At 39.8% G+C, this 19,228-nt stretch overlaps 1 protein-coding gene across 2 annotated transcripts in view; it reads left to right on the top strand.

Annotated features, from left to right (window-relative positions):
- The first annotated feature begins 6,156 nt into the window (after positions 1–6,156).
- LOC110950921 (solute carrier family 41 member 3-like) overlaps positions 6,157–19,228 on the top strand; it is a 34,948-nt gene continuing 21,876 nt past the window's right edge. The window contains exons 1-3 of one of the 2 annotated variants that reach the window (XM_022193778.2): positions 6,157–6,396; positions 8,435–8,847; positions 17,942–18,049. In XM_022193778.2, coding sequence (XP_022049470.2) covers positions 8,536–8,847; positions 17,942–18,049 — 420 coding nt within the window. In that variant the 5' untranslated portion in view covers positions 6,157–6,396; positions 8,435–8,535. Of the gene's footprint in view, positions 6,397–8,434; positions 8,848–12,683; positions 14,497–17,941; positions 18,050–19,228 lie in introns of those variants that run through there. The other variant, XM_022193780.2, reaches the window with a different exon arrangement.

The raw sequence follows: 19,228 nt of genomic DNA, 5'->3' as shown, positions 1-19,228 counted from the left end.
GACAGGACAGAACACAGACAGACCAATGGCTGACTAAATGCTCTGCTAGCATGGCTGGCAACAGAGGACAGGGACATGTATTTATAGCAACATTACAAATTTCCATGATAGTTTCCACCACACAAGCCAGAGACCCTGGAAGCAAATGGCTATCTATCAACCTCTGTGCTTATCATCACACAAGTACCAAAGCTCCTCTATCAGCAGCAGCTTATAAAACGCTGCGAGACTCTCACTGTCCTCAGTCGCACGTCTTTCATTCATTTATTTTTCCTAGTAGTTCAGCAGCATGTTATGGGGGTGTGCATACATGTACAGAGTATAATACTCATTGTCCACTCTGATAATAACATCAACAAACTCCTGGGAGATTATGTCCTTATCACAGGTGAATCAGCTGCTCTGAGCCCCTGATTTCTCAGTTCAGCATATGCTAAATGGAGCTCACTATCATTCACATGGAATGCCACAGCATTTGTATGGAGACTACAGTATCACGCAACATATGAAGGGCTCTTATAGAGCACTAGAGTCAACAATCCACCACTGACGCATTACACAGTTGAGTCTTTTTAAGTTATTTCACAACTCTGTTCATAAACATTTTTAGTATGGATAGTATATTTTGATGTAAATCTATGGTATCGATTATCTAACTAATAAATCCACAAATCTTTGTATATTTGTGCATGTGCGTCTCTTTTTTTGCAAATCTCGTTACCTTCGACTTGCTTCAGACTTGGGAGGTTTATTAATGGGTACTGGTGGAAGTGCAGTCTGGAGTCTGAAGCAGATTGGATGAATAGCAGCTATTCTGGTGTTTTAGGGTCCTCAGCCTTTCCTTTGGCTGCCTTTGTGCAAGCAGGCAACACCATCAAAGACAAATGTACAATCTGATGGGATGTGATGTCACATTCTGACATTGGGACAACATGAGCACTCCAAAAGTCAGGGTTCTTAACTCTCTGCTAACCAGGTTCAGTAGCATGTTTTTGTTAGATCAGACCTTTGTCGAAATGTAGTCATATCAGCAACAAAACAGAAACTCATTGTAATGCATGATCTTCTTGATATCTTGACCTAAACCAGTAAAAGCCAAAATAGTTTGTCTATTCTTAGGAAACTCTTGAAAGAAGGTAGTGCAGTGGTTATCACTCACCTCACAACTAAAGGGACCTGGATTTGAATCTCAGCTGAAACGTATCTGTGTTCTGCCTGAGCCTGTGAGGGTTTTCAGCAGGTGCTCCAGCTTCCTCCCACAGTCCAAAGACATGCTAAGGTTAACTGGTGATTCTAAATTAGCTATAGGTTTGAATGTTTGAATGTGTAAGTGTGCTTGATTGTCTGTCTGGTGACCTGGCCAGGGTGTACCTTGCTTTTTGCCCTAAATCAACTGGGACAGATTCCAGCTTGCCCACAACCCTCAACAAGATAAAGTAAGGTGTAGACAATGAATAGATGTTTTGTAACAAACCACTGATTTAGCTGTTATAATCTGTTTGCATAACTAAGAGTTCAAAAATACATAAAGCTGCTGGCACAATGAAATAAAATCCAATTTCTTTTTTTGAGATTTTATGACACTCTGAAACAAGAAGCCATGGAAATGCTGTCAAATAGCTCTTAATTTGTACTTTAAAAGAACCTTAAATTATTATTTTTTTAAATTCAGAAGTTCACACCAAGCAACAGCATAAATAATTAATTTTAAAAATATTAATGCTCATAAAAAAATTGTTACATTTTTTTTAGCATCGTTAAAAGTCAGTTACAGTTTATGTAGTTATGACTGTCTCTCTTTGTAAAGGTGAATATTTAGATTGAGAATTCAATCCCAATGCCCAATCCAGCACCCAAGTGAGGTAAGAGTTTATCTTCATCTTTTATCTGATATAGATGAAGGAAGATAGAGAACAGAAGAAGATACAGAATACAGATGCAAGATGCCTGTGTGATCTACAAAAAGTCTGTCCAATCTATTGATGGACTCAATACAGTGATGTAATGTGGCATTTTCTCAGCCAATTACCAGTATTCAGAAAACGTTATGTATGCTCTGTCTTTACACAAACTGGCACATGTGACAGTGATGCAGCCAAGCAACTGTGCAGAGATCTTACGGAATAACTATTAAATCATGGCAGCAGGAGCTGTCTGAAAGAAAAATGAGAAAAATGCCATAGTACCTATGAGCATTTGAAAAAGCTATATATATATACATTCATGCATGCCTTTGTATCGTGTCTGCATGAAGGCGTTAATGAGGTGCTGAAAATGCCAGGACTCACTCACCCATGGTGATCTGAAGCCAAAGAACACCACAAAACACATACTGTACACACAAAAAGCACAAATGACAGAATATACAGGAAGGCGATCTCAGTCATTTCTGGTTTTGATTATAGTTAATATGACTTCAAAATAAACAATGAAGGACTGTAAACCAGATTTCCATAACCTCCAGGGGCGTTCCACCTCTGAGCAGAGGGATAAAGAAATCCATAACTACAACATGGATCACGTTACTATAAACTCAAATAAAAAACTTAAAGCTTGTTACCGACAGATCATCCAAACAGACCACTGTGTTCTTTGTAGCTCCAAGACTCACTACACCTGAAAGTTTTTTAAATTCTTGGAAAATGACTCTTCATACTTGTCCACTCTAATATACTGAACATTTTTACAAGCCTCATTGTTTAGATTGCAGCAGTTAGCAGCAGCCGTAAAGACTTCAAGAGCACTTATAAAAACAAAGTCTCTGCACTGGGGTTTAGTTTTAGCTTCAGTATAACGTTGCAAATGAGTGAGAATTTTGCCAGGCAGTTGGCTATTTTAGAATGCCCTTAAAATAATAAAGATGTAAGCTGAACCTTGTTGGTGTTTTCTTTCTCTTTAATCCATGCTACCACCTAGTGGTTCAATTATGTACTGTCATTAAAAGAGAATGAGATACTATTCAGTACTGTCAGCTACAAGGGGATAGCATGTATTGTTTGATCATAAGCAGCAGAAAAGAACCAAAGGAGTAGAATTTGCTTGTTGAGTGGATGATCTTGTCTGTAAACACAACAGGGTGAGTCAAAAGGGTTTTGTTGATCGATTCAGTGGATCTTCCGGTGGCTGAACACCAACTATATGGTCACCCAGCCAAGGTGGTGTCCTGAAGCAAATTCAGCTTGCAATCAAATAAAGCTATCAAATTCAAAGTGTCACCTATAACTTTATTAGGTTTACATCTGTGTAGAAAAACTTGTGTGGAGTCCGTTGAATACACCAATCACAGTTTTCGAGGTTTAAAGGTAAATTAACAGATACACACGGAGTCACCTTTGGACACCATCAGTTTTGGTGTTTTTGTTTTGGAGTCTCTGCTTTTAGTCTGGTCTGAATGATGACATTTTGTTCTGAAAGTTTTGATGCAATTATCTGAAAATGCTTTCATCCCGTTGCTTCAGTCAGCAATGAAATCAATAACTGCCAGGTCCATTGAAAGCCAGTTTGACAGATGAGGTGGTGCTTTGGGTCATGAGCCATTCCTTTTTCTCCTTCAATACTTTCTTTTTTCCATTGTTTTCACTGAGGGTGATTTTTGTATCATTGATCAGAAGAACTTGGACCCAGTGCTCTTCAGGTTTCTTTTTGCAACAGCTGCCTGGTGATTTGCTTTGAGGCTGAAGGCATTACATTGCTTTAATTCTATGTAAAACCACAGAAATTATGGCTGAGACTTCTTGTTGTGCTGACCCTCAGAATTGCTCTGCAAAGATGACAGAACCAAATACAAAGAAAGATCATTTCAGCAGTGTTCCCCTTCATCAGGCCTAGATGAAGAGACACTCTTTTTTGGACTTTACCAAACAGAATTTAAAGTAGTCTCAGAACAAAAATGTATTTCTTTGGATAGAACTTCCTGCACTCTGTTTGGACAACGGGCACTGCACATCAACTGCTAATATCCTATTGTGAAGCATGGTGGTGGCACTATCATTACAGACTGGTCTGAATTGAAGGAAGGATGAATATTACCAAATACAAAAAGAATCCCGAAAGAAAATTTGCACCAGTAGATGGCTGTACCAGGGTATAGCAATCTAAGATGGTGAATCAAAGCATACAGCAAGAAAAATCTGGAGTGACTTCTATACAAACCTCTAGTAACCCAGCCACACCTCAGACTGAAACCCACCATCTAGGGAGAAACTTTAACAGGGTAGTTAATAGACTTTCCTATCCAGTCTGAAGGAAGCTTGGACAGAATCTGCCATAAGAAGAATAGGACGAGCAGTCCAAATCCAGGTGTGCAACGCTTGGAGGAACTTACCCAAGAAGATTTAAAGCTCTAAATGCTGTCAAAGGGAGTTCTACACAGTACTGGATTAGGGGTCTGAATGCTTTTATAAATGACAGATTTCAAGTTTTGATCTTTCGTATATTTGCAGAACTTTCTCAAAATGCGTCACCATCGGGAGATTACATGGGGATAAAATTTTATCTACAACATAATAAAAGATGCAAAATGTTAAGGGATATATTTTCTGAAATAACTTTAATATATTGACTCAGGCATGTAGTGTAGTGCTACACTGGCTGATACAGAAAAATAATAGAAGGGATACTGTGTGTAGGTATAACGTGTCTGACACAATACATTACTGATACACTTCGCTGATAAATTTTCATTTTACAAGGAGAAGAAGGAATAGTCACTCTGTCACCCACATGAATGAAGTGCACAAGTGAGGATTCAATTTAGACACAGACCACTAATGTGTAAGCAACATGACTATGACATAACCGTTAAATACCACAGCATGCACATGGTGTGGTGTCATATTCCAAGCAACAGTAAAAAAGCACCGCCATGCTGTTTGATGCCACACATGCAGGTTAGGTGACAACCACAAGCCAGACCTCAGTGACCGAACACAATACAGAAATCATAGTTTTGGTATTTTAATCATTTCATATTGTCTGTAGGCTACATGAGAAGAATTGTTCACTTCAGATAACAGGAGTTTGTAGAAAATCAGGCTAGTGTGACATTATGAGAACAAAATATGCAAAAATTAGGGTAAAACAATAAGTCATGTTTTTGGGTCCTTGTGCAGAATTTATTTATTTTTTAATGTGGTCTGCATGATGCTCATCTGTATTATATGACTGAAGTTCTTGCTGGAGTTTAAGAAATCCTGAGTCAGAGGTCAGTGACCCCACAAATAATTTTGGAGGAATTCCCTCGCTGAATGAATGAAACAGTGAAAATGCTTTAGCTGTCTGCTGCTGTCAGCCATCTGGCCAGAGACAGAAAAAGACAGGAGGGGGATATCCTTATCTGCCAATGCCATGAAATTCAAGACGGTGCCCTATGATGCATGCGCACTAACTCTCACTGCAGACACACACACATGTACACACACAGCGCTTATTGCACAAACATATACACAAAAATGCACAAGCTAACAGAAAGCGGAACATACACATAGCCTTAATATAGATAGACATTTTCACTCGGACACATACACACAGCATAGCAAGCACACACAGTTATTCTTGGGAGCTTGCGTTCACCTCAGCTGTGCTCACACTTGGCCTCACAAGCTCCGGCTGGAGACAAAGGTAAGGACGATAAATCAAATTTCAACTTTTAAATAGGAAATTTGTCTGCACTTTATGTAGTACAGTCTTGATTGAGCTGTTGGTAACCTGAGAAAGACAATCATAAGTTAATGAATATGTGTGGACTAGGCGTGTCTTCATTTTCAGCAATGTCTGCTGTTGACTTAAGTAGCATGGACACTGCAGCAGCTGTGGCTATTTAGTTTAGGTAGTTATAAATGTTTTAGATTTATACATGTCTCAGTCACCGGTAATTTCACTTCTTTTTGTTCCCTGTGGTTCCAGCTAGCAAAGATTTTTATCTTGGGATCCATGACTAACAGGGATCTTCACAAGATATTTATTTCTGTTTGATTTTCTGGAAGATATGACTTTGTCATACTATCTACAGTGCAATTTTTTTTTTTTTTACCTCCCTACCTCATGTGTTTAGTTTGTATTAGTATTTTTATTAGTAAATTTAATTTAAACACAAGTTGAACTGAAATACAGAAACTTTCTATTATTTCCCAGACTGGAGCAGCTGCTCAGTCTCTCCACAGAGTGGGCGGGGCTACACGGTGATACTATTTTACTCCGGTGTTTATCCAATCAGAGAGCGCCCAGTGGTGTTTCCGTGGTTACCACAGCGGCTATATTATGGGATATACACATGGCAGCTTCCAGTGAAGGAATTCATGTCAACAGAAGATTTTTACACTCGTTTATGTCATTATTCCGGGAGCTACAGATGAATTCGGACATTTTAGTAGACTACCAGGACTTCGAGGCGACTATGTGTGTATATGAACGTTTTAATTTCGCTTTTTAAACCTCAGCAGCATGACGTTACTCATAAATCTCGTCTGTTAGAAGAAATGAATCAAATCACATCCACAGAGGAACGACAGCTGAGTGGACTCGTGCTAACTGTACTAATGTAAAGTTAACATTTTTAATGAGTGCAGAATAGAACTAGTCACGTGTGTGTTTTTAAATAGAGTAAGAATCAATGTGAAGTGCTGAGAGTAATTTTTTTATTGATATATGCCTCCTACTAGATAAACAAATGGGTGTATCATTATCGTGGACAGCATACTTTCTTACTCCATACTACAGAAATGTCGCATAGGGATGAACTTAGCAACACTGAATATTTTGTGGGGGGTACACAACAACTAAAAGCTATAACTGAATTTCAGGGATTCTTTGTGCTTCTGTAGAACAGAGGCTAATTCAACTAAGTCAATGTGAGAGTTCGGAATCCCATGTTTTATATAATGCTTTCTTATTTTAGGCAAGGCAAGTTCATTTATATAGCACAATTCAGGCACTAGGCAATTCAGAGTGCTTTACAATGGCAAATAAATGGATTACAGAGATGATTGAATGGGTAGACATTAAAAGCATGCATTAAATCATTGAAAAAAACATTATTTATGCAATAAAATCAAAATGAAATTTTATGATGATAAAAACAAAGAAATGATGATGAAAAAAGATCAAATAAAATCACTTTAAAAGTAACGATGCCGTGTTAAGAGTAATAGTGCACTGCTGGCATTAAAGCAGTCAATAATTAAAGGTAACAGGAAATAAATAGGTCTTTAATCTCGATTTAAAGGAGCTGATAGTTTCAGCAGACCTGCAGTTTTCTGGAAGTTTGTTCCAGATGTGTGGAGCATAAAAACTGAAAACTGCCTCTCCATTTTTGGTCTTGACTTTGGGGACATAGAGGAGACCTGTACCGGATTACCTGAGTGATCTGGGTGGTTCATATTGTAAAAGGAGTTCACTAATTTACTTGATCCCTAAACAATTCAGAGCTTTATAAACAAACAAAAGCTTTTTAAAGCCTGACCTCTGAGAGACCGGAAGCCAATGCAAAGACCTCAAAACTGGAGTGATGTGATCAACCTTTTTAGTCTTATGACTAAAAAGCAGCATTCTCTACAGTTAGTGTTACTAATTTTCTGATTTACAGAGACGAATATCGGTGCATTTTTTTTTTTGGTGACCACCATTCACAATTGTCCAGAAGAAGTAATGTTGTAGTGTAATGGTGCTTTCACTTAGACAGTTACAACTTGCTGTGTTGTGGTACAAAACGATGCATAATCAAGTAAAAATGCTGCTCACCTGGATTCTGTCATGATAGTAAGAAGATGTATTTTTATTTGTGTCTGAAATTGTCACTCTTTGATTTCTGTATGCAGCAACACTACAGTTTGTTGCAAAGGTGACAACTTACAAAAGCAGCTTGTCTCCTTGCATGAAGAGTTTGGCACATTTGCAAAAACTGGTTCAAAGAAAATGTAAAATAGTGAGTGAGGCAGTAGTAATGTAAAGCTGAGAATAAATATGTTAAAAACACAATTGTAATAGCTTAAAATACTTGTATTTTGTGTCCAAAAAGCCAAATTTAAAGCTTACCTGTGTCTTCCTTTTTTTTTTTTTTTCATTAGCTGATTTTATTTTTGAGCTCTTCAGTTTTGCAACTTTTGTAGGGTTTTGGCACACCTTTAAACATTCATTAAGGTAACATTGGTTTACACACACATCTACCGGCAACTTCACAGTTTAAATCAGCACAAGAGTAGCCAAAGTATTTTAAATGAAAGGCGAATGTTTGCCAGAACCAGAAGCTGCAACTTGGTCGCACAGTATATATTTAAGTTTATTTCAAGTAAAGGAAGCAATGGCTTGTCAGAGTTTAAAGTAGGATTGTAAAGCTTTATAATTGTTTGTTCAGACAGTCTCAACTATTTATTGGTCTTAATTCACTTTTGTTTTTGATTTGAGTAATAACTTTTCAGTGCTTTTTGTCCCTTCACAGATTCCATACCTACATTAGGAAAAGAGGTGTGAGAAAGCAACACCAGACCCACCATTCTGTGTCCTCCAAGTTAAGTGAACGCTGCCTTACTTGACACAGCCATGCCCGGTGAAGATAAACCACCACAACAGAGCCGCCAGAGGAAAAAGAACAAGAAGTCCCGCTCTAAGGGAAAGAGCCCTGGTGGGAGTCCTGGTGCAAGCCTGGGAGACACCTTAGACGGACAGGATGACCTCATCTTACCCGCTGTCCCCCAGCCTCCTCCGAAAAAGCACGTGGAGGAGAGACCCAAAGTGCCTGTTGCCAAGTTGGAGGAGGAGTCGTCCCTAGCTATCTGTCTTCAGGTGCTTTTCCCATACCTGCTGGCTGGGATGGGCATGGTGATGGCCGGCATGGTGCTGGACAGTGTGCAGGTGAGTGCGCAGCCTTGGGTCTGCTTTCGAGGCAGCGGTGTTACATAATTTTATGGTCATTAACACACTGAAAATGTGAACAGAAAAACAAAATGGCATCAGCTTGATAATGTTCATATTCATATTTTTACAAATATCCGTGCTGTGTTACATACAAATTCAAAGTCACAGCTAATAATGAGCCTTTAACATATGAATATTACCTGCACATCCACAATGAGCAGCAGTGATTCTGAATCTGCTGGAAAAAGCAGCAAGGACGCTAAACATTTTGTTAATAATCGTACAGTTTGCTTCAGCCCAACAAAGCGCAGCCAGCATGCACCTCATCCACTATAAATTAAGACAGAAATGATAGGACCTTGATGCCGCCATCAGTCAGTTGCTGGCCTGCTCTGCTCCCATGTCAAAGAGAGAAACTTGGCTGCTTCATCGGTTGTCTAGTGGATTATGAAAAATCCATAAAGGTCTTACTAGCCTCGTCTGTCTCTTTACCTGCTCTGTCTGTGCACCTGCCACTTGGGGTGCACATCATAGACTGTATATATAGTGGACGTAGCATCTGGCTCCAGAATTGAAGCCCACCCGGAAGTGTCAAAAACTTGCAATATCACGCCGTCCGCTCAGGTTTTTCTCCATAGACCCCAATTCATTTTTGGAAAAAAATAAAATTTGATAGACTGATTTTCTACAGCTCAGGATTTTTTTCCCGTTAGTTTTCATGGTCAAAATGAGAGATCAGGTGGCCGATCTTAAAATAAATCAATACTGAATTTTAAATAAATCGTTGCATTTGGCGGAGCCAGGGGGCGTGGCTATACTTGATAGACAGCAACAGAAGCCTCTGCGGTAAAATGTGGGCGGGATAAGAGAGTCTTCAGCCAATCCTGCCCCTAGTTGCTCTCCGGTCCAGTCTGTTTGATGACGCTTTTTACGTCACTGGCTCCAAAAAATCCAAAACGGCGACCAGGAAGTAGCAAAATCCAGGCTTCATTTTCTCGGCGTTGAAACCAACGGGTGACGTCATGGTTAGTTTACACCTGTGCACATTCAAAGAAAGCACTTAGTCGACTTGTCATCAACTAACGTTTGGTTGACTGTTGTGAAGCAGCCCTATTTAATACTAAATTCAAATACTTGCAGCTTCAATATAAATGCTTTCAAAACCAAGTGAACTTCAGCAATGTATTGTAAGTTTAGATGAGCAAATACTTTACAAAGACACTTTAGAACTCCCATCACAAGGCATTGTGGTCATTCAGTACAACTGTTACTATGGGAAACCTGATCTGATAAACCCTACCGTGACTGCTAATAGTGTTCTTCATCAGCCTGCTGTGGAAGAAAGATTTTCATTTTCTTTTAGTTTGTGCAGTCCTTAATTCCAGACATCATTATGTGAAACTCTTTAATGTTTATTTAAAAGCAGGCAAAAGTTAACCTACACATTACCACTTCTGACGTAGACAGGAAAAATGCAGCACAGGCTCTTTTTTTTTTAGATGGTACAGGTGAAAAATACATCGTGGTTTAAGTGTGATTTGAGATATTGATGTTCTCTATATTACCTGCCACAACCTGATGGATGAATATTTGCAGCACATAGTGCGTTTGAAAAATGCAAGTTAATTCGTGTGTCAGGTGAGTCGTCTGTGTCTTCCTTTTGTAATGCCCTTTACATTGCTGCGTAGTGGATACCTGTGTGTGTGGGCTAGTTGTACCTTTATCCTGTGCCAGACGTCCCTAGCATTTGGGCCGCAGCCAGCTGGACAGAAGGAAATCAGACACACCGCTGTCTGCTTTATGATGAGCCGGTGTCTCTTTCTTCCCCTCAGTCCTCCACTGATAAATACACGTCTCTCCTAATATGGCTTTTTCCCTTCATTCCATCTGTTGCTCATCAGTATATCCTCCACTCTACGGTATCTGTTACCCTCCTGCGTGTGATGGAGGATGATTAGTCATGAGCTTGGCAGAGAGCTGTGTCCCAAAGCACAGGGGACGTACAAGGACATGCAGAGTAGCCTATCAGAATCGGAGGGAGATGAAGACGAGAACACGACGCTGTCAGAAATTTGGGTTGTTACTGTAGCCTGTGGTGGTGGTGGTTGATCTTGTCTAAACTACCACGTGCTGATGTCATACTGGTAGCTTCCATCCTACATGCTAAATCCTCCATTCCACTTGTGCCAACTGGCTTTTTCAGCTTTTGATCATTAGCTTCCAATTTATAGCTCACACAGTTTTGACAAAGTTAAACTGCATTACGGAACAATGATGCTAATATGTCTGTGACACTTCCTTGGAAGTATCAGTTGGACTGAAAAGGACATGGGGAGCTTAAATCACTCCTGAACTCCAAAACTGTAAATCATTTTCACACCAAAGTAATGTGCACATGATATCTTCTGTAAATTGGGGATGAGGGGGTAAAATGAGATCTAAGGGTGTTGGTAGTCGGATAGACTCAGAGGGATGATTGGGTCAAACCATTTACTTTACGATTGGTGGCCAGCCTGCTATAGATGTGTAGACAGCAGAGAAAAGTCAAAGACATGGTGTCTGTGGTCCAGTGTTACGTCCATGGTGATGACATGATGAAATTGTGTGCCTTTTCAAATGTCCTTTTCCTTAGTCAACTGTCACGCTTGATTGTAAACCATCGTTGTTGCTGTTATGTTGTTGTTGTGGTGACTGAAAAAACACATGCACATTGTATGAGGGAGAATGATTTAAAGTGTGAACTGTTATTAGTGTAAATACAAACTACAAAGTTATTGCCACATGGTTTGACTTGAATTAAAAGTTACAAGAGCCGGTGAGGGGTGGGCACAGTGATGCAGTGCTTTGCACTGTCGCCTCACATCTGGAAGGCTCTGGAGTCAAATCTTGATCTCTCTGTGCCTGCATGGGTTCTCACTGGGTTCTCTGGCTTCTTCCTACAAAGATATGATATGATGAGGTTAGTTTGTGATTCTAAATGGTCCGTAGGTGTGAATATGAGTGTTCTTAGTTGTCTGTCTCTCTGTGTAGTCCTGTGATAGTTCTTAATCTTGTTAATCTTCTGTACCTTCACCCTGAATCCCTGGGATAGACCCCAGGCTCCTCGACCCTACAGAAGATAAAGTGGGGTATAGATGATGGATGGATGAATGGATGGATGAATTGATTAGATCACATTCTGAGCCACACAGCCATTGTGCATTTCCAAAGCTGAAACTCCACTGCTGACTATAAAAGGTTAATTAAAGGTTTTATGAATGCTGCCAAAGTAACGCCATCTTTCTGTCTTTATGTCAACACTGAGGACACAGCCATCCTGTGAACTTGAAATAGCACTGTCAAAGGGTCCTAGGTGGAGTAAGCCATCTAGAATGTTTGTTCCTAGAAGGCCAGTATGTCAACATGAGTAAACTGTTTTACTTCCAGGGAACACTGGACTTCGGAAATGTCATTCCGAATTGAACTGGCATCCCCGGTGGCAAATGATGTCAGTATATTTTGGCCACTGCTACTTTAATTTAGACAATTCTCATTTCACTTGTTCCTATTCTTTTTGACAATGCAATATTAAGTTGCTCCAATACCTTTTATAGTTCACCTTGATTATTCTGAGAGAGAAAGTAAATGTCAACTCAGTTAATTGCTGACTAAGTGAATGTCAAAAAACTAAAAATCAATTAAGATTCCAAAATGAAATGGATATTTACTTACAAAGTAGCCATCTGTGCCATTGAATAAAGAAAGTAGTAGTGTTATAAGAGAAAAGGATGAAGAGAAAAGTGATTTATAAATTATTGTGACCTAAATTATACTTTGAAACTGCTATTATAGTTCATCTGGGCTTCTTTGAAACAGTTCTGTGTTGTACAGCATTGCTTGGTCTTACATGTGATGCTACAGAAGGAGATACATTACAGGATCGCCGTGCAAGTATAGCATGTGAACCGGAGGTAGAGATGAAAGGAATGGATGGAGAGAAAGAATGAGTCACGATACAGAGAGCGAGAATAGAAAAAGAGGGACGAGAGAGGGAGAAACGCACCGAGACCGTCCGACGTAGAAAGTGGGATGTCACATGGCAAGAAGGAGGGAGGATGAGTGGCAGACACGCAGCAAGAAAAAGCGAGAGGGAGAGTGCGAGGCAGTAAGCCGGTTGTTTCCCTCATGAGTTTGCACAGCGCAGACAACCCTGCCTCTTTCTGTGCTACGTCACAGCAGAGCTGAGTGGAGGGAGCAGGACTACGCTGATGCTGACAGGAGGAGAGGAACACTTGAGCCTGCCAGAAGCCGGCTGCTGCATCTTGTCAGTGGATCTCTTATTAACATCAAGGAGCTCTTTTTGTTTTCTCTTTTAACCCTCACTGTGAGATTGCCTAAAGAGATAATGGGCTGGACTTGTACAGCCATAAGGGCTTCCTGCTGTTCCTGACTCTCGAGACCTTTTGGACTATTTTCCATCTTTTGGCTCCCATCACTCACTGAGCCGTGACGGCAAGAACTGCTGTCATTTGTAGGATACAGCTGAGCCTTTACTTTGGAGGTCAAGTGGATTTCAGACTGGATCAAATGGATTACATTAAACAAACCCTAAACTCAACTAAAAGGACTTAGAACTAAATCACATTGATTCTAGAGGTCTCTTAGGCAAATGGACTTAATCAGGACTCCTTGAAGTCTGAACTCTCTATTGGTCCAAGTTCACTCTCTTTAACCTGTATGTGGATGTTCGAGTCATCTTAGCAATTCTTTATCAAAAATCTTATTGTAATACTTTGACTGCAGATGCAGAGCATCTGTGCTTGTAGAACATTGTGACCTATGAATCAGAAATGGTGTTAATGATTGTGTTCCCCAGTGGTGCTGACAAATATCTCACCACTGCTGACTCACTACTGGGCCAAAGATGCCTCGCTCCATTGCCCTCAAGTCAGAGTTAAAGCCTTCAATTTTGATTTTTGCTTTGAAAAAGAAGTATTTTATTTAAAGACATGGAAAAGTCACAAGTATCTGACTTGCTTGACTAGATTTCCACTTCTGAGCATCTGAAGACAAAGCAGCAGCTGATTGCTTATATCTTCAGTTTTCTTTGATCATAATTGTAAAAAGCTGATTGTGTTACTTTTGTATTGCCGAGAATGATTCAAGTAATGGCTGTCATATTTTTGTAAGCCCTCGAGAGTGGAACAACAATGCCTTCATAAATCCAGTCTCTCTTGAAGAGTGGCCTTCGTGAGTGCTTGAAACATTTGCCCTTTGCTTGTTTAAATCAAGGACAACAGCATTGATTGGTTTCTTCTTCAGTGCTCACCCTGGTTACTTCTGGTGAAACACAAGTCAGGCTTTTTGGACATAACAGAAGCTGATTTTTTTGCTTTTATTTGGATTGAATTCACAGTCACCATGGGATAACTATACATTGAACTAAGTTCTTAAAGTAACCCCTTATTCAAGATGGTGGTGACTCATCTGGAGCTGGAACTGCGTTACCAGGGCAAGAAGTTACGTGGCGTGACGTGGAAGCTGACTCGATCAGAACATGGTTTCCTGCCAGAGAGCTCTTGGCTCATTGCTGCACAGGTTATAGTGCCGTACCTGGTCTCAGGACTTGGAATGGTTTCTGCTGGAATCGTTATGGACCTTATACAAGTATGATTTTTGTTTTTGAAAGTTTGGGTGGCAGATGAGTTAAGTACCATATGTCATGTATGGTTACTAGTGTCAATATTATAGATTAGACTCTGCACTAATACCAAAACAATACTCTTCGTTATAACTTTAAGAGGCACAAATCCTACAAATGTAAATCACCTGCCATAAACATTGATACTGCTGATACTACAAAATCCCAGATAACGTTTTGTGCTCATTTTTGCTCATATGAGTGTTTTTATAATTGTAACCACAATTTTTGTGCACTGCAACTTCAGTATGTTAAGATTATAGAGATATTGTGTTTATAGCAAATTGACAATTGGCTTTGGTATGTTTAAGGTTAGGAAACTGAAACACTTCTTGCTTCAGTTCAGCAGAATGTTGTTATTGTGGCTGATACTAAGGTAAATGTAGTTGGACGTACTTCAGTTTACTGTATATTAAAGACTCACCTGTTAACAACCTTTGCTACTCAAAGCTAGTTGGGATTATTATGCCCTGCACTGACACAGGATGTTGGTGCTGGGCATACCATCCAGTGCAGATGTAAATTCGACTGAGCTGAAGCATGAGCCATGAACTATAAGGTCAAATAGTTATTTAATTAGATAAATTTGGATTTGAATTGTTAAAGTAAATCTTAGAAAGCATTCTATGCAAATTTTTTATCCGAGACAGATTTCCATGCAATATCAGAACATAAGAAGCTTTGAGATTCGATCCCCAGCCCGACGAATGGTTTGGGTCATTGTGTGATGTCACATACACCACTTGTTGTGGCATTAATGAATGGGGCACATGCTGTATGTACAGACATATGACTAATGGGTGGACAGTAGAAGAAGGCAGAGATTGACTTTACCTGCTGCTGTGAGAATAGTCTCAGCTGACATAAGTTCTTTACACCAGCAGAAATTAGGGTCAGGCTGACATTGGCCTTTTATTAAATATTGGATATTTGCCAGTCAGACTGGTTTACCTTCCTCATCACTTAGGCTGACCGCAGTCAAGCACATTTTATTTGTTGAAATTAGAAAAAACATGTTTGGTAGGTAAATTTGTAGGATTTGGTCATTTTTGTCACAGAGAGGATGGGAAGATGGAATTCCTAAAAGACTGACAGATAACCATAAGATGGATGAATGGGTGGATTGATGGATGTTTCAATGGACTGATGGATGTATGGAAATGTTCTTAGCTGCCGTCGTTCACAGTGCTGTTTTCTGATTAGCAGATGGAGCCTTGTGTAACATCCCACCTTTCTGAGATTTTTAAATCAGATTTAGATGCAGTAGAGAGCAGAGAACCTTGGGATAAATGTAGACAGGTAATTTAATAAGTGGTTTCGAGATGAAAGCGAAAGAAAGGAAGGAAGGCAGAGAGAGTGAGGTGTGTGAAGACGTCAATGCCTTAGGATAATATAGAGGAAAACAAATAGATTCTACATTGCAGAGAGATGTGGCCAGAAATATAAATGTTTCTGATAGTAGTATGAGCATAAAATATTAAATGCTTGTGTGGCAATAACAAGTTAATTATGATGTGTGTCATGAAGATTAATGGCAGCGAGATGATGGCGACAGAAATATGTTAAACTTTGTTTTATGTCCTGAGAAGTCTTGAATAGAACTGTTTTTAGTTGTGTTTGGTTTTAAATCCATCACACTGACACTTCAGCAGCAGCAGCACTGTAGAGCAAAAGTGGGCCACGTCCCGAGATGGCCTTTTTGTATGACAGCCATCAGCCGGACCTACCAGTCCAGAACTAGAGAGGAATGTGCATAAATAGATGCCCACATATATGAACACTCCAAACATACACCTCTACCGCTACCACTTACTGCTCTCACATTCATCCTTGTGTCCTCTATCATGGGCTCGTTTGGCCACCCTTAACTATTTACTACTGTATAGCAGTTCATGAGGCAAAAATAATCTGACTGACTGTGTTAAACATTGGTGGGTGGAGCTAAAGCACAAATCCACAATAGATAACTGGCTAAAGGCTAAGGAATTTCTGTCTGTTTGTCTGTCTGTTCTTCGGTTTTCTTGACGACTGTTCATTCAAACTTCGTCACACTTGGTGGGTGTGCTGCTAGGAACCCAAGGAAGTGCAGAGAGTCTAAGGCCAGCATTATTCTTTCCATACCTGCAAGTAAGCAACAGTTTAGGAGGATCTGCGTGACATAAATTTCGTCATCTCCCTGAGTCTGCACACATCTGCATGCAGCTCAGAATTTATGTCTGAAACCAATCGGATGAACGGTTGTCAAGCAAAGCAATGAACAGATAGAGATTAGCAGCCCTAATCCACATTAATGGAGTGATCCCCACACTCATGTTCCAAGACTGGAATTTTAATAGTTTCTATTATTAGCAATATGTACTATTACCAATGTCAGAGCACAGCACAGAAGTTCCAGTTTCACTTTGGCCCTGTCTGTGCCTGCATACGACTGACATGGGAAGCTCAAGTTAAAAACAAGATAGTCAGTACCTTCTTTTGTATGTATTCCTTAACTTGGCACTTATAAACTCTGCTGAGCAGGCAGGTGAGAAAGCCATAACTAGTTAACTGTACACCATTCCATACTTCACTGGAAAGACTGCTATATTTGCAGCAAAAGAATGTATTTTGTAGGGAACATTTGCTGTAAAATACAATGGTTTCTGCATCACGCATAGGCTTTCTGGCCAAAGGAGCAACTGTTTTTGTATGCCTACCATAAATGATGCATCAAGTCTAGTTCCTGTACATGCTGTTGTCTTTCCTTCCTCTTTCCTGTCCTTGCTGTAAAACAGAACACCTTATGGAACTCCTTTCCTTTTTCCTCTTTTCATCATCACATTTCCTATTTACTCTGTCTCTATACTACCCTTCATGGCTGTCACTGCTTCACATCGCTTTGCTCGTCAGCTGCGTTATCCTTTTATATGTGCATCTATGTAAAGATCTAAACTGTCTTGGTCTTGCCCATTGAAGCTGTAGTTGGAAAACACGGGACAGACTCTGTGAACAGCGTGTCTTCTAAACCCGCTGAACCTGTGCGGTATGGCGTGGCATCAGACGATGCTCAGAGATGTGGAAACAGGGAAAGTAGGCTACTGGGTTAGTCTAGAATATGTGATGGTCTTATTCAACTGCATCAGTGAGGGACCAGGTTCATAGAGTACATCTGTGGAGGTGAAGATGCTTTTTTTTTTTTTTGAGAATAAAAAAACAACAGTCTTAATTAGGGGGGGTTTTGTTTATAAGGTTTTGTGCACTTCTCTCTGTCTGTTTAATATTTTATTTTCTGTGTGTGTGTGTGTGTGTGTGTGTGTGTGTGTGTGTGTGTGTGTGTGTGTGTGTGTGTGTGTGTGTGTGTGTGTGTGTGTGTGTGTGTGTGTGTGTGTGTGTGTGTGTGTGTGTGTGTGTGTGTGTGTGTGTGTGTTCCAGCACTGGGAAGTGTTTAAGGTCATCACGGAGATTTTTATCCTGGTCCCTGCTCTGGTTGGACTCAAAGGCAACCTTGAGATGACCCTGGCTGCTCGCCTCTCTACTGCTGTAAGTGGACTAAGAGTTGCAATTATTTTTTGTATGACTAAATAAAACCTTTGTATTTTACATTTTTTTGTGATCCTTTTGCTCGATCATGTTTCTTAGTTAACATTTGTCACAGCTACCTCTTACAAGACAACACATTTACCACGCTACATATTCTGACTGTTATATATGTTTGTTTTTTGGCCCAGTTTTGTCAGTACATAAACCTACCAGATAGGTTAAGTCATATGTCTGCCCAAAAAGTGTCATAAAGTAGGATTATGAGTGACCATGGGTCATGCAACATTTTGAATGATTTTGAATGACATTGAGATCTTCTTTTTATGCTTGCATTTACAGTTGGCAATATTTTTGTAGTATTTTGCCACTTGCCAGAGTCTCATTTTTACAGTTTTGGCTGTCCTTCTTAAAGGTCCTGTGATAATGCTTTACTGACCATCTTTACTGTTTATCCAAAAAAGGAACACGGCGGAGTTATGTGATGATCGGCTTACGTTTGTTCTTCTGTGAATCTGTCTGTCTGTGCACAACATTACTCAAAAATGAAATGACAAATTTGGATGAAATTTTCAGGGAAGGTCAGAAATGACACAAGCACCGCCTGATTAAAATTTGACAGTGATGCGGCTTGTAGTCTGGATCCACAGATTTTATAAGGATTTCTGTGTCATTGCAAGATTGTGTCACTGCATTGCTGTAACTATGACAACAAGTGAACACTACGTCAGCTGCCTGCTGATGATCACATGATTGTGATCCTACTACAAATCCACCAGGATTTATCTGTCAGAAATGATTCAAGGAACAATTGATTACATTGTGGGGGTGTTTCCAAGTCTCATCAGTTCCTTCTGCCCGCTACATATTTATGTCACGTGATTCAGTATCTGTACATAGCGTACACACGCATAACACATGTCTGTGTTTAGCGGAAGGTCATTTTTTTTATTACAAATTTCAGCCGTTGGGAATAATGATACAGTGATTCAGCCTTGGCCAAGTATCGCACTGTCTGAGTGCTTTTCTTGTTAAAATCTGCTTCAGTTGTGCCCCAAAGGTAAAGTAATGTAAACAAACAGTTGGATGAACTCCTTACCATTTTAATTAAAGCCCATATGTTACAGTGTAATTATTTATTGTGCATGGTATATCAAAAATTTCACTGGAACTAATATGAGT

The sequence above is a fragment of the Acanthochromis polyacanthus genome, chromosome 6 (assembly GCF_021347895.1).
Source record: "Acanthochromis polyacanthus isolate Apoly-LR-REF ecotype Palm Island chromosome 6, KAUST_Apoly_ChrSc, whole genome shotgun sequence".
Lineage (NCBI taxonomy): Eukaryota > Metazoa > Chordata > Actinopteri > Pomacentridae > Acanthochromis > Acanthochromis polyacanthus.
The sequence above is the reverse complement of the archived record's forward strand: the minus strand, read 5'-3'. Positions and strand labels throughout refer to the sequence as shown.